This window comes from Mesoplodon bidens (genome assembly GCF_964165515.1).
Source record: "Mesoplodon bidens genome assembly, chromosome: 5".
In the NCBI taxonomy this organism is placed as follows: Eukaryota; Metazoa; Chordata; class Mammalia; order Artiodactyla; family Ziphiidae; genus Mesoplodon; species Mesoplodon bidens.
Window position 1 is genome coordinate 112,848,325 of NC_138161.1, and position 16,321 is coordinate 112,864,645.

General features: G+C 36.6%; 1 protein-coding gene across 4 annotated transcripts in view; it reads left to right on the forward strand.

Annotated features, from left to right (window-relative positions):
- The window catches only part of ZNF148 (zinc finger protein 148), a 137,242-nt gene that overhangs the window by 90,758 nt on the left and 30,163 nt on the right, over window positions 1-16,321 (forward strand). For all 4 annotated transcript variants that reach the window (XM_081236080.1, XM_081236082.1, XM_081236083.1 and 1 more), the window contains 2 exons: window positions 3,462-3,585; window positions 4,788-4,871. In XM_081236080.1, coding sequence (XP_081092206.1) covers window positions 3,462-3,585; window positions 4,788-4,871 — 208 coding nt within the window. The remainder of the gene's footprint in view (window positions 1-3,461; window positions 3,586-4,787; window positions 4,872-16,321) is intronic.

The window sequence follows — 16,321 nt, forward strand, 5'->3', positions numbered from 1 at the left end:
CAGTAAAACAGCTCATAATGGGTGAGAATTTTAAACTGTCTCCTCCAAATTGTTTTTGGGGTTTTGGTGGTTTAGAAATTGATTTAGATTGATTTAAGAGTGTATGATAAAACTTATAATCATTAGTTTAAAATATACTTTAACTATTTCAGTAGTACATAGTATACATAGAGTGGGGAAAATCACATCTGCCTTTTAAGAGAATAAAACTTTCTCACTGAGGGGTGTCAAGTTTCAGTTATTTGGTGGCAGTGACCCTTGAGGAGTCAAAAATCTCTGAATTGAATAGGCAGAGGTTAGTGCTTCGTTGGATGAAAATTGATATATTATTTAACACAGGCATTGCTATGTATATTGATAGCTAGCTGGGAACAGATTTGGCTCAGAACAAAAAATATATCTGCTAATGGACCATGAGGTTAAGAAAGCAGATTAATTGAGGAGTTCCATTTGGTATTGAAATACTCTACTGAAAAATTCTGTTTTAAACTTATGAAACAGTTAAGAAAAAAAATCAAGTATGCTGAGTATTGTTTAGACTATTACTAATTTCTTTACTCTTGATGAAGCCCGGTTGCTTGATCTTTATAATGTACCATATTCCTCCAAAAGCAGCAGTGACAGGAGTCAAGACAAATCATGTGGAGATATTATAGCAGGCACCTTAGGGTTTAAACTTGGAAATTTCAAATTCTTCAGTTGTAATGGTGCTCATGTGTTGAAAGGAAAAAGAAAAGCAAAAATATTTTATGGTACTAGTAACAAGTAAGCCTGCTAATCTCAGGCAAATCCACTTACCTGGTAGATCACATTTTACTAAAAGATCTGGAAAGGATGTGAACAGGAAAAGAAACCAAGGAAGATAATTTTACCTGTATTAATAAGCCATTTCTGTTCCACCAAGGAACTTTGTTCTTTACATAGCCATTTCACTATGGTACTACTTAGTGAACCTGCAGAAAGTTTTACAAAGAATAGAGTGGTAAGCTGTGAGGATGTTTGATATGGGTAGTAGGCAGCCGTATCAACAGACATTTATAGAGTTTCTCTATGATACCGTTTGGATACTGGGGTTATAGTGGTGAATAAAACAGACAAAATCTGTCGGTTATATTTAAAACAGATTATAAACTGGAAGAGCCACTGGTGTTCTTCTGAGGCAAGATAATTTTCTTTTATATTGATACAAAGATGTGTGTTACCCCGGCCTAAGAAAAGAAAAAAATTAATATAAAATTAAATACAAAATGTCCAACAATTTGATTTTTGTGTCATTGAACTTATAAATATGCTAAATTTTTCAGTCTGCTTATTAACAAGTCAGTGTTTGCTGTTTCATCCATAAAATCCACCTTGAATTAAGGCTTGAGTTCACAGTGAAAGGCAGCATTACCCCCAGTGCCAGAAAACAATGACCTAGAACTTCTTAACTCTTCATAAAAGGGCTTTGTACAGTCAAGGATTACATCCGTTTCACATTAAGTAACTTGGGCCGGATTTGTTCCTTACAGAGCCTTTCCTTGCAGTTGCTATGCCACAGAAAGCTATTGTGTTACCATGTTTTTGGCACTTGGATCTTCTTATTTGTTATCAACATATGCGAAAAAATACCTGGTGCTATCTTGTTTTTATTCTGTTTCGTATAAAATGTTTAACATCTTTTTGTTACTTATTTTATGTTAGAAATATTTTGAATCATGTTTTAAAAGATTTTGTGGTTTTTTTGTTCATTTGTTTTACACATTGTTAACTTGAATATTATTTTGTGACTTGGAGGGGTTGAAAAAATTTTAGACTGACTGACCAGAGATGAAACTTTCTGTTCTCACTGACTCTTCAGGAAGCTGTGACACCCACTTGCATTCTCCTGCCAAATGTTTCCCTCTGTGACTTTGGTACATAGTCTTTGAAGCATTGTTGACCAAATTGGCAGTTTGCCCAGAACCCACATGCCCTGTATAATTTGCATAATAAATACCATTGATTTACATACAGTATAGGCTGAATTGTCTCCCTGAATTTAAAGTAAAAAAATTTTTTTTAAAAATTAAAAGTCCTTTTTCCTTACTTACTCCCTCTTTCTAGGTTTTGGGAAGGGGGTCATAGCTGTGTATTTACAGGCCCTAATCAGTTTCCACAGGACTTTGTATTTTGTAAGATGTTTGCTAGATTTCTCTACCCTGTGTGGTACACAGTTTCTTGGCTCCCACTCTGTATGCCCCCACCTCCAATACTGTTTCCCTCTCACTTGCCATATTCCTCCTGATCTTACCTCCTAGTTTTCTCTGCTTTTTATCTTCACATCATATTTTGTCATCTTTCTTCTCTCCTCAATAATGAAAAAAGGGATTATTTGTTATTTTCACTCTGCCATGTGTCTGGTGAGAAGAGGCAGTTTAAATGTTGCATGTTGGACAAATGGTTGATAAACTGGAATACATGAAGCCCAAAGGTGAGCTTCTCTCTGGAACTGTCCAGACCTGGCCCAAGATATTCTCGACCACAGGAAGCACAGGCAGACGAGGTTGATGTCTTTGTCACCTGTCTTCCTTCCCCATACCCACTCTCATTTATTAAGGAATATGCTTAACAATAGTTTAGTAGTCCTAGAATAACCTTAGAGGTCCTAAACTGAACCAGACTCAAAATTCAGTTCTAGGATGACTTAAAAACTTAGTTTTCTTTTTTTCTTCTTTAAGAAAAAAGAAAAAGGAAAACGTAATAAGTAAGCGTTTGTATGGTTCAGAAAAATGTTTTAAGTATGTACAGTGTAAAACCTCCCTCCTGCCATATCTCCTATATGCCAAGTTCCCCAGCCATGACAAACAAGGTTACATACATTTTATGTACATCCTTCTCAAATAGTTTTTATGCATATGCAGACAAATATACATTGCTATACATACTATCTTGTATACAAAGTTAGCAAAATTATATACTAGATTCTGGACCTTGCTTTTTTTCTTACTTAAGAATAAATCCTCGAGCTCTTTCTATGTAAGTATATGGAGAGCTTTCTCGTTTTATTTTACAGCCACATGATAATAAATTGTATTCATTTTCCATGATTTATTTAACCAGTGCTATTTGATTGATATTTACGCCATGTCTAAAACATAAGACTTTTGTCCTGCGTATGTGATATTTTGAAATTGAAAATAAAGCTATACTCACCCTAGCAGAGAACACTTAGGGACTCTACTAGACATCAGGTTTGAAGAGTGCTGAGATCTTACCTAACCAGCTTCCAAGGTTTTATTAGTGATTTTTACCCATACTGAGTCACATTGTACTTGCTTAAAATTAATGGTAACATTATTCTAATAGCCCTCTCAAGATTATTTAGTTCATAATTTCTGGTGACCACTGTTTGCATTAAAAGGCATTATCTGTTTTATAAATTAGTATTACGTTTTAAAATTTTCTTTCTTTTGTTTCGCCTTTTTTTTTTTTTAAACCAGATCCTTACAATAAATGAGGATGGATCACTTGGTTTGAAAACCCCTAAATCTCACGTTTGTGAGCACTGCAATGCTGCCTTTAGAACGAACTATCACTTACAGAGACATGTCTTCATTCATACAGGTATTTCTTGAATTAAAGTGGGCTTATGGCCATTAAAATTATTATCTTTGCTATTTTCATCTTCTTGTAAATGTCATTCATTTCTAAGACTTTAGGTAACCTGGCATTTCAAATCAGAGACTTCATAGGCCAGGATGTAAGAAGGAAAGCAGGAAAAACTTTAAATGAGAAAACAATTAGCATGGATGTGCAAAATTAGTCTTAATTGGATATTTATCTGGCTTACTGTGTTCTTTTTAGCTAGAGAAACAGTTAAAGAATGAACTATTAAAAGCCTGTCAACATTTATTTTTCTATGTAAGATGCCCAGATGGAGTTTGAAATGTGAATTTGGGAATCAAATATAAAAAAATAACATGAAGTTGTGGAGATCAGAACTAAAGACTGATCACAGATCTTTGGGGAAAGATTACTAGACATGTACGTTGAGTTAAGGGGTGGGGAGGGAGACAGAGTAATAAGGTAGATTTGATGAGCTGATAAAATACAGTGTCCCAGAAGCCCAAAGAGAGAATTCCAAGGAGGGTAGGATCAACCATAGCACAACCTTCTGAGAGGATAGAGAGAGACAGAGAGCTGAGAACAAACCATTAGAATAAATAGCAGGGAGATCCTGAGTAGCTTTTCAGAAAGCAGAGTATAAGGGTTAAAGGACAAGTGGGTGGTGAAGAATTTGAGGGTAGACTACTGAAAGGAAAGGCTCCAACAGAGAGGGAACGTTTGAAGAGACAGGATTAGTTTTTTTTTTTAAAGGGGATGTTTAGAAAGTTCTGAAGGTTCTGGAGAAAATAAGTGAAAGGGCATAAAGTGGTGGTTAGCCAGGGAGAACAAGGTGGGTGGATCTTCCTCCAGATAAAAAGAAGAGATGTTTAAGACACACTTGGTAACCTGTGGAGTCCTTTCTAGCCTTGTGATTTTTAAATTCTATTTCAAATTGCTTTATTTATTTACTTCTTTTTCCCTTGAAAGATATAAATGAGATTTAATCTCATTTTTGTGAGGTTGTGAGAATGTGAATTTTTAAATCTTGGGGAGGAAATTGAGAGGAAATAAAATTCTGTTAATGAATAGTATAAAAACTTCATGTGGATAATTTGGAATTTCCAGAATTTGGGCTTCTAAGATTTCTCTTTCCTCAAAAATAGTAACTATAAACTGTGTTTTATCCAGTAACTAATTTGTGGATGTGAAATTATTTTAAGGTGAAAAACCATTTCAATGTAGTCAATGTGACATGCGTTTCATACAGAAGTACCTGCTACAGAGACATGAGAAGATTCATACTGGTGAGTGTTGCCTCCCTTACTAGGGTCGTTAAAATTACCATTTCAAATATAGGGAAGAATTTTTAATAAGGAGCAACAACTTGTTGCAACTTTTGTCAGTTTTGTTTCTTAAGAGTATTTATCACAGCTTATCTTTTTTCTTCCTTCAGTAAATCAATGTTAACTGTTAAGACTTGGCTTAATATCTGAGCCTAATAAATTACTTTGAAATAGAGTTTCATAATAGCTTAAAATACGTTTAAAGTGACAAATGGAAAGAAGTTTTTGTGAAATAGCTGTTTCCTTAGATGTTTAACAAGTTTAGAGTAGGTAAAATTATCATTTGCAGTAATTAGCCAGGGGGATGAAGCGAAGTGCCTGAGTCCTAAAATAGCGATACCACTTTTTTCCCCCTTACAGTTTCATGTATATAGCTTACTATATCAAGAGAGTTATAATCTTATAAATTGTAAACTTCCAGTTTTTCAGTCAAGTTGTTAAGGATTTAGAAACAAATATTTTGGAAGATCACTATAAAGGAAACCATACCTTTAAAAGTTGAGCCTCATTTTAGAGCAAACATTTATTTGCATTTATTCTTTTTTTTTTTTGACGAACGTAAAACCAAGTTTTATATGTAACCTTGATTTAGTAAACTGTCGACTTTTGACACCTCTAAGCATGATGAAAAGTGTTTTAGAATTTATTTCCAGTATTTTGCCTTTTTGTGATGGAATAAAAGAGTTGGTAAATTTGTATAACTTTGGTTCTTACATTTTAATAGAATTGAAAATGATGGTGATAATATATGAATATTGAAAATATTAAGGTTCTTCATATATCTCTATATTAAGTAGTCAAGCAAGTACCTGCCCAGTGTTGTTATTTAGATGTGTTCTCATGGTACCTGCAGTACCTGTGAAAGGGGATCCTTGGACAGTTTGTCATATAGAAGAAGCAAGATTTTCTGCCTAATAAACTTTCCTTAACTTCCTTGGCCCCTAACAAACATGAACAAGTCATGAACATAAACATGACTAGCCATGTTTACTAGCCACTTCAGCTGTGCAGCACATCTGTATGCTTTGATGTTCTACTTTTCAAAGATCATTATGCACACCACCCATTTCAGTTTCTTAAGTAAACATTTTTCACCATTTCTAGATGGGAGTATACAAGGCACTTGGGAGGAAGAACAACGGTATTGATTTTTTTTTTTAAGTCCTGTTATTCCTTTTTTTAAAAATCTATTTATTTTTTTTGTCTGTGTTGGGTCTTAGCTGTGGCATGCAGGATCTTCACTGAGGCATGTGAGCTCTTTGTTTTGGCACACGGGCTTCTTTCTAGTTGTGGCATGAGTGCTTAGTTGCCCCGTAGCACGTGGGATCTTAGTTCCCTGATCAGGGATCAAACCCGCGTCCCCTGCATTGGAAGGTGGATTCTCTACCACTGGACCACCAGGGAAGTCCCAACTTTATTGTTTTTTTGTGACTTATAGGTAAATTTAAAGTTTATACAATAATAAAACCCAATCAGATAATGATAAATGAAAACAGTTAAATGTTTTATATGTTTTTAATACCTATTAGATTTTGATGATTTAATCACTCATTCAATAAAAATTTACTGAGCTGGCAGTATTTTTCATGTACCAGAAATAGATAGTAAAAGGCAGTTTCCTTGGAGTTTACCTTTTAAAAAAATTTTTTTATTGGAGTATAGTTGATTTACAATGTTGTTAGTTTCAGGTGTACAACAAAGTGAATCAGTTATACATATACATATATCCACTCTTTTTTAGATTCTTTTCCCATATAGGCTATTACAGAATACTGAGTAGAGTTCCCTGTGCTATACAGTAGGTTTTTATTAGTTATCTATTTTATATATAGTAGTGTGTTTATGTCAATCCCAGTCTCCCAATTTATACCCCCCCCCGACCAAATCCCCTGGTAACCATAAGTTTGTTTTCCACATCTGTGACTCTACTTCTGTTTTGTAAATAAGTTCATTTGTACCCCTTTTTTTAGATTGCACATATAAGCAGTATCATATGATATTTGTCTTTCTGTGACTGACTTACTTCACTTAGTATGACAGTCTCTAGGTCCATTCATGTTGCTGCAAATGGCATTATTTTGTTCTTTTTTATGGCTGAGTAATATTCCATTGTATGTATATACCACATCTTTTTTATCTTTTCCTCTGTTGATGGACATTTAGGTTGCTTCCATGTCCTGGCTATTGTAAATAGTGCTGCAGTGAACATTGGGGTGCATGTATCTTTTTGAACTATGATTTTTCTCTGGTAGTGGGATTGCTGGGTCTTATGGTAGTTCTATTTTCAGGTTTTGGGGTTTTTTTAAAACATTTTTATTGGAGTATAATTGCTTTACAATGGTGTGTTAGTTTCTGCTTTATAACAAAGTGAGCCAGCTATACATATACATATATCCCCATATCCTCTCCCTCTTGCATCTTCCTCCCACCCTCCCTATCCCACCCCTCTAGGTGGTCACAGAGCACCGAGCTGATCTCCCTGTGCTATGCAGCTGCTTCCCACTAGCTATCTATTTTACGTTTGGTAGTGTATATATGTCCATGCCACTCTCTCACTTTGTCACAGCTTACCCTTCCCCCTCCCCATATCCTCAAGTCCATTCTCTAGTAGGTCTGTGTCTTTACTCCCATCTTGCCCCTAGGTTCTTCATGTCCTTTTTTTTTTCCCCTTAGATTCCATATATATGTATTAGCATATGGTATTTGTTTTTCTCTTTGACTTACTTCACTCTGTATGACAGACTCTAGGCTCATCCACCTCACTACAAATAACTCCGTTTCGTTTCTTTTTATGGCTGAGTAATATTCCACTGTATATGTGTGCCACATCTTCTTTATCCATTCATCTGTTGATGGACACTTAGGTTGCTTCCATGTCCTGGCTATTGTAAATAGAGCTGCAATGAACATTTTGGTACATGACTCTTTTTGAATTATGGTTTTTTCAGGGTATATGCCCAATAGTGGGATTGCTGGGTCGTATGGTAGTTCTATTTTTAGTTCTTTAAGGAACCTCCATACTGTTCTCCATAGTGGCTGTATCAATTTACATTCCCACCAGCAGTGCAAGAGGGTTCCCTTTTCTCCACACCCTCTCCAGCATCCATTGTTTGTAGATTTTTTGATGCTGGCCATTCTGACTGGTGTGAGATGATATCTCATTGTAGTTTTGATTTGCATTTCTCTAATGATTAATGATGTTGAGCATTCTTTCATGTGTTTGTTGGCAATCTGTATATCTTCTTTGGAGAAATGTCTATTTAGGTCTTCTGCCCATTTTTGGATTGGGTTGTTTGTTTTTTTGATATTGAGCTGCATGAGCTGCTTGTAAATTTTGGAGATTAATCCTTTGTCAGTTGCTTCATTTGCAAATATTTTCTCCCATTCTGACGGTTGTCTTTTGGTCTTGTTTATGGTTTCCTTTGCTGTGTCAAAGCTTTTAAGTTTCATTAGGTCCCATTTGTTTATTTTTGTTTTTATTTCCTTTTCTCTAGGAGGTGGGTCAAAAAGGATCTTGCTGTGATTTATGTCATAGGGTGTTCTGCCTGTGTTTTCCTCCAAGAGTTTGATAGTGTCTGGCCTTACATTTAGGTCTTTAATCCATCTTGAGTTTATTTTTGTGTATGGTGTTAGGGAATGTTCTAATTTCATACTTTTACATGTTTTCCCAGCACCACTTATTAAAGAGGCTGTCTTTTCTCCACTGTATATTCTTGCCTCCTTTATCAAAGATAAGGTGACCATATGTGTGTGGGTTTATCTTTGGGCTTTCTATCCTGTTCCATTGATGTATCTTTCTGTTTTTGTGCCAGTACCATACTGTCTTGATTACTGTAGCTTTGTAGTATAGTCTGAAGTCCAGGAGCCTGATTCCTCCAGCTCCATTTTTTGTTCTCAAGATTGCTTTGGCTATTCGGGGTCTTTTGTGTTTCCATACAAATAGTGAAATTTTTTGTTCTAGTTCTATGAAAAATGCCAGTGGTAGTTTGATAGGGATTGCATTAAATCTGTAGATTGCTTTGGGTAGTAGAGTCATTTTCACAATGTTGATTCTTCCAGTCCAAGAACATGGTATATCTGAGGGAGGAACACTCCCAAACTCATTCTACGAGGCCACCATCACCCTGATATTTTCAGCTTTTTAAGGAACCTCCATACTGTTCTCCATAGTGGCTACACCAATTTACATTCCCACCAACAGTGTAGGAGGGTTCCCTTTTCTCCACACCCTCACCAGCATTTATTGTTTGTAGATTTTTGATGACGACCATTCCGACTGGTGTGAGGTGGTACCTCATTGTAGTTTTGATTTGCATTTCTCTAATAATTAGTGATGTTGGAATTTACATTCTAATGGGAGAGATACACGTATAAACAAGCCGAGAGTAATAAGTGTTGTAGAGTTTTATACAAAATGCTGTCGTGCCCTGAAGAAGAGCCAGATGTGCAGTCTTTTGAAGACTACATAGGGAAGGCAACAGAGAAAAACTGGGGGAGGCTCAGCTGAGGGGGGTGGGGAGAGAGAGAGAAAGAATGTGTGTCTTGAGTCTGAAAAAAGATTTTCAAAACAATACTTAAATTGCGCTCTGCTGTTTTCTATTCAGTTCTAGTAGTAAATTCTTTTTTACAGTGCTGATCACAATTTAGTAATATCAGTTTGGAAAAATAATTGTGCTAAGCCATGGGGTATCTTGGATTTCAACAGGTTATATTGGGTAGTTAATATTCATTGAGAATTTACTAAGACTGGATATTGTGCTAAATGTTTTGTTAAATGTCTCATTTAGTCCTCATTAACCTTGAAAGGGAGGCGCTATTACTATCCCCATTTTTTAGATGAAGAAGCAGTACACAGAAGTTAAGAAACTTACCGAAATTTGTATAAGCTAGTATATGGTGGAGCCAAGATTCCAGCTCAAGTCTCTGCGACTCCAGACCACACAGTGTGAAATCACTAACTATGAAGAATGGGACTAGAAGCAGAATGATGTCGTTTGCCTTTTTGAGTTTTTCTTGCTCTACCAGTAAGGCAGTTACGGCTTAGCCTTCCTTTTGGGTTTAGTAACATCTGAAAGGGGTGGAAGCAAAGGCTGGAGTTCTCATGTTATGGGGAAGATAGGGAATTGAGAAGAATCAGGACAAACCAGTCAGTATGGTTCCTTAACAGAGAAGTTTCTTTTGAAGAGAAATGTAGTTTTGCTTCATTGTCCCCAGCCCCTCACCTCCTAGATGGAACTGATATAAAGGAAATAGATTTTCCTTCTTTACTTCATTGTTCTTGATTCTTTTTATAGACTCTTTCTGAAGATAGTAAGATATTTTTGTCTTACCAAGTTACTTATAAGCTGTACTGAGCTGGGGATATATATTTAGAAGCACGTATACGTTCTCCATCATTTATTATTTTGTCCTTTTGTCTTTCTTTCATGTTTTAAATGGCTTTTATTTTTAGAGAGGAATAGTGCCCTAAAGTTTGCCCATGTCAAGGCTTTCTCTCTCTGTAGGCTCTTCATTTAGAAGAATGCATTGAAATAGTTACGGCAGTAAAAATGTTTTGCATATGTTGTTTATCCATTTTTCTTTTTTTTTTTCTTTTTTTTTTAGGCAAAACAATATATTTTTAATGTTTATTTTTTATTTTTTTTCTTATTAGTCATCCATTTTATACACATCAGTGTATACATGTCAATCCCAAACTCCCAATTCATCATACCACCACCACCACCCCCGCCACCGCTTTCCCCCCTTGGTGTCCATATGTTTTTTCTCTACCTCTGTGTTTCAATTTCTGCTTGGCAAACCGGTTCATCTGTACCATTTTTCTAGGTTCCACATATATGCGTTAATATACGATACTTGTTTTTCTCTTTCTGACTTACTCTGTATGACAACCTCGATCCATCCACGTCTCTACAAATGACCCAGTTTCGTTCCTTTTTATGGCTGAGTAATATTCCATTGTATATATATATATACCACATCTTCTTTATCCATTTGTCTGTCGATGGGCATTTAGGTTGCTTCCATGACCTGGCTATTGTAAATAGTGCTGCAGTGAACATTGGGGTGCATGTGTCTTTTGTTTTGTTTTGTTTTGTTTTTTTGCGGTACGCAGGCCACTCACTGCTGTGGCCTCTCCCCGTTGCAGAGCACAGGCTCCGGACGTGCCGGCTCAGCGGCCATAGCTCACGGGCCCAGCCGCTCCGCAGCATGTGGGATCTTCCCACACCCGTGTCCCCTGCATCGGCAGGCGGACTCTCAACCACTGCGCCACCAGGCAAGCCCGCTTGTGTCTTTTTGAATTATGTTTTCTCAGGGTATAGGCTCAGTAGTGGGATTGCTGGGTCATATGGTAATTGTATTTTTAGTTCTTTAAGGAACCTCCATACTGTTCTCCATAGTGGCTGTATCAATTTACATTCCCACCAACAGTGCAAGAGGGTTCCCTTTTGTCCACACCCTCTCCAGCATTTGTTGTTTGTAGATTTTCTGATGATGCCCATTCTAACTGGCGTGAGGTGATACCTCACTGTAGTTTTGATTTGCATTTCTCTAATAATTAGTGACGTTGAGCAGCTTTTCATGTGCTTCTTGGACATCTGTTTGTCTTCTTTGGAGAAATGTCTATTTAGGTCTTCTGCCCATTTTTGGATTGGGTTGTTTGTTTTTGTAATATTGAGCTGCATGAGCTGTTTATATATTTTGGAGATTAATCCTTTGTCTGATGATTTATTTGCAAATATTTTCTCCCATTCTGAGGGTTGTCTTTACAGCTTGTTTATGGTTTCCTTTGCTGTTCAAAAGTTTTTAAGTTTCATTAGGTCCTATTTGTTTATTTTTGTTTTTATTTCTATTACTCTAGGAGGTGGATCAAAAAAGATCTTGCTGTGATTTATGTCAAAGAGTGTTCTTCCTATGTTTTCCTCTAAGAGTTTTATAGTGCCCGGTCTTACATTTAGGTCTCTAATCCATTTTGAGTTTATTTTTGTGTATGGTGTTAGGGAGTGTTCTAATTTCCTTCTTTTACATGTAGCTGTCCAGTTTTCCCAGCACCACTTACTGGAGAGACTGTCTTTTCTCCATTGTATATTCTTGCTTCCTGTGTCATAGATTCGTTGACCATAGGTGCGTGGGTTTACCTCTGGGCTTTCTATCTTGTTCCATTGATCTGTGTTTCTGTTTTTGTGCCAGTACCATATTGTCTTGATTACTGAAGCTTTGTAGTATAGTCTGAAGTCAGGGAGTTTGATTCCTCTAGCTCCGTTTTTTTCTCTCAAGATTGCTTTGCCTATTCCGGGTCTTTTGTGTCTCCATACAAATTTTAAGCCTTTTTGTTCTAGTTCTGTAAAAAGTGCCATTGGTAATTTGATAGGGATTGCATTGAAGCTGTAGATTGCTTTGGGTAGTATAGTCATTTTCATAATATTGATTCTTCCAATCCAAGAACATGGTGTACCTCTCCATCTGTTGGTATCATCTTTAATTTCTTTCATCAGTGTCTTATAGTTTTCTGCATACAGGTCTTTTGTCTCCCTAGGTAGGTATATTCCTAGGCATTTTATTCTTTTTGTTGCAGTGGTAAATGGGAGTGTTTCCTTCATTTCTCTTTCAGATTTTTCATCATTAGTGTATAGGAATGCAAGAGATTTCTGTGCATTAATTTTGTATCCTGCAACTTTACCAAATTCATTGATTAGCTCTAGTAGTTTTCTGGTGGCATCTTTAGGATTCTCTATGTATAGTATCATGTCATCTGCAAACAGTGACAGTTTTACTTCTTCTTTTCCAATTGGTATTCCTTTTATTTCCTTTTCTTCTCTGATTGCCATGGCTAGGACTTCCAAAACTATGTTGAATAAGAGTGGTGAGAGTGGACATCCTTGTCTTGTTCCTGATCTTAGAGGAAATGCTTTCAGTTTTTCACCATTGAGAATGATGTTGGCTGTGGGTTTGTCATATATGGCTTTTATTATGTTGAGGTAGGTTCCCTCCATGCCCACTTCCTGGAGAATTTTTATCATAAATGGGTGTTGAATTTTGTGAAAAGCTTTTTCTGCATCTGTTGAGATGATCATATGGAGTTTTTTTGTTTGTTTTTTTTGTGTGTGGTACGCAAGCCTCTCACTGTTGTGGCCTCTCCCGTTGCGGAGCACAGGCTCCAGATACGCAGGCTCGGCAGCCATGGCTCACGGGCCCAGCCGCTCTGCGGCATGTGGGATCTTCCTGGACCGGGGCACGAACCCGTGTCCCCTGCATCGGCAGGCGGACTCTCAACCACTGCACCACCAGGGAAGCCCCTGTCTCTAGGTATTTTTTGATTTCCTCTTTGATTTCTTCAGTGATCTCTTGGTTATTTAGTATTGTTTAGCCTTCATGTGTTTGTGTATTTTACATTGTTTTCCCTGTAATTGATTTCTAATTTCATAGCATTGTGGTCAGAAAAGATGCTTGATGTGATTTCCGTTTTCTTAAATGTACTGAGGCTTGATTTGTGCCCCAAGATGTGATTTATCCTGGAGAATGTTCTGTGCGCGCTTGAGAAGAAAGTGTAATCTGCTGTTTTGGGATGGAATGTCCTATAAATATCAGTTAAATCTTTCTGGTCTATTGTGTCATTTAAAGCTTGTGTTTGTTTCCTTATTAATTTTCTGTTTGGACGATCTGTCCATTGGTGTAAGGTGTTGAAGTCCCCCACTCTTATTGTGTCGCTGTCGATTTCCTCTTTTATAGCTGTTGGCAGTTGCCTTATGTATTGAGGTGCTCCTATGTTGGGTGCATATATATTTATAATTGTTATATCTTCTTCTTGGATTGATCTCTTGATCATTACGTAATGTCCTTCCTTTTCTCTTGTAACATTTTTTATTTTAAAGTCTATTTTATCTGATATGAGTGTTGCCACTTCAGCTTTCTTTGGATTTCTATGTGCATGGAATATCTTTTTCCATGCCCTCACTTTCAGGCTGTATGTGTCCCTAGGTCTGAAGTGGGTCCCTTGTAGACAGCATATTGTATCCATTCAGCAAGCCTGTGTCTTTTCGTTGGAGCATTTAATCCATTCATGTTTAAGGTAATTATCAATATGTATGTTCCTATGACCATTTTCTTAATTGTTTTGGGTTTCTTTTTGTATGTCTTTTTCTTCTCTTGTGTTTCCCACTTAGAGACGTTCCTTTAGCATTTGTTGTAGAGCTGGTTTGGTGGTGCTGAATTCTCTCAGCTTTTGCTTGTCTGTAAAGCTTTTGATTTCTCCATGGAATCTGAATGAGATCCTTGCTGGGTAGAGTATTCTTGGTTTGAGTTTCTCCCTTTTCATCACTTTACGTATATCATGCCACTGCCTTCTGGCTTGTAGAGTTACTGCTCAGAAATCAGCTGTTAACCTTATGGGAGTTCCCTTGTATGTTATTTGTCATTTTTCCCTTGCTGCTTTCAATAATTTTTCTTTGTCTTTAATTTTTGCCAATTTGATTACTATGTGTCTCAGTGTTTTTCTCCTTGGGTTTATCCTGTATGGGGCTCTCTGCCCTTCTTGGACTTGGTTGGCTATTTCCTTTCCCGTGTTAGGGAAGTTTTCAACTATAATCTCTTCAAATATTTTCTCGGGTCCTTTCTCTCTCTCTTCTCCTTCTGGGACCCCTATAATGCGAATGTTGTTGCGTTTAATGTTGTCCCAGAGGTCTCTTAGGCTGTCTTCATTTCTTTTCATTCTTTTTCCCTTTTCTGTTCTGCAGCAGTGAATTCCACCATTCTGTCTTCCAGGTCACTTATCTGTTCTTCTGCCTCAGTTATTCTGCTATTGATTCCTTCTAGTTTATTTTTCATTTCAGTTATTGTATTTTTCATCTCTGTTTGTTCTAGATCTTTGTTAAACGTTTCTTGCATCTTCTCGATCTTTGCCTCCATTGTTTTTCCGAGGTCCTGGATCATCTTCGCTATCATTATTCTGAATTCTTTTTCTGGACGATTGCCTATCTCCATTTCATTTAGTTGTTTTTCTGGGGTTTTATGTTGTTCCTTCCTCTGGTACATAGCCCTCTACCTTTTCATCTGGTCTGTCTTTCTGTGAATGTGGGTTTTGATCCCTATCCATTTTTAAATTGTCAAGTAAGTAATAAGTCACCTATCAACTGAACCTCAAAGGTTGTTTGGTGAGAAGAACTACCAGTTCTTACAGGCTCTGTGTTCCTTATAGCCTCCCTCGTCCTTTTGGGTCTCATTATACTGTCACCTCCAGTCTCCCAGGCCCCAAACCTATTGTCTTTTCCATTTGCAACATGGTTAAAAATCATTACCTGCTTGGCTGCTCTTGTTACTAGTAAAGAAATCTTCTGTGGCTTTTAAAAACCAGGAACCTAGCTTGATTTGGTTTTCAGATCAAAAAATGTTTAATTCAGCCTGGACAGGTTATTACTTAATTGTTTGGGCTAGCCCATGAAGTACCATTTTAGGGGAGAGTACCAAGGCTGATCCCTGAACTTCTGGTTAAAGCTTTGTTCCTTTAGCCTAAGGCACTGAAACTGTCAAAATGCAGATATCCTTGGGACTGCTATTTTTGGCAATTATGGGAGATTTATATCTTTTGTGAATGTATTATAGATCCTTTACTTAGAGTATGTTTTGGGGATATGGGAGAGAAGGTGAGGACTTGAAGCCAGGGTTGAAGATAATCCTAATTGATCATTTTGGTTAGGGTCAGGATTACTGGTAAGGTATATACAGCCAAGGTTGAACATTTGTCACTGGCAGATTTACTATGTGATCAGGTACCTTTATCTAAGGTGCCTTTTCTTAGCATTTTTTAATGCATATGTAAAAAAAATGTTAGAATGACATATCTCCAGTTGCATGTTCTTTTCTAGTCATTTTGTCACCACTTTAAGGAAATGCCATCTTATTGCCATGGGTAGGGTGTGTTGGTTTGAGGAGTAAAGAACTTAAGTACAGTTTTCAGTATTTTAATTTTATATTAATTTTCTGAATTCCTTTAAATAGTAAGCTACAGAATACCTATTCTAATATTGTGACTGTTATAGCAAATTATGGCTGTTTTTTAATAGTTATAGCACTTTTCATAATCTATTTTTTATTTCATTAGTAAATGTTAACAAAATTATTTCCATATATAGGTAAGTTTTTATAAAATGATTTTCTTCCCCAAAATAAAAGGGATTTTGAAAATAAACCAAATCATTGAGAATTATACATATTCATTAGGTTTCTTTTCCCACAGAGTTCTTTTTTAAGGCTTTAGTTCTTGAATATACACAATTCTATAGATACAAATGTAGCAAGAAACACTTTAAAAATCTGTCTTCTAAGTTAGCATTCTTCATGCCTGAAAACATGCATTGATCTTCTTTTCCTCTTGACTGTGACTTTTATGCACAACCATGTTAAATAGCTGAATA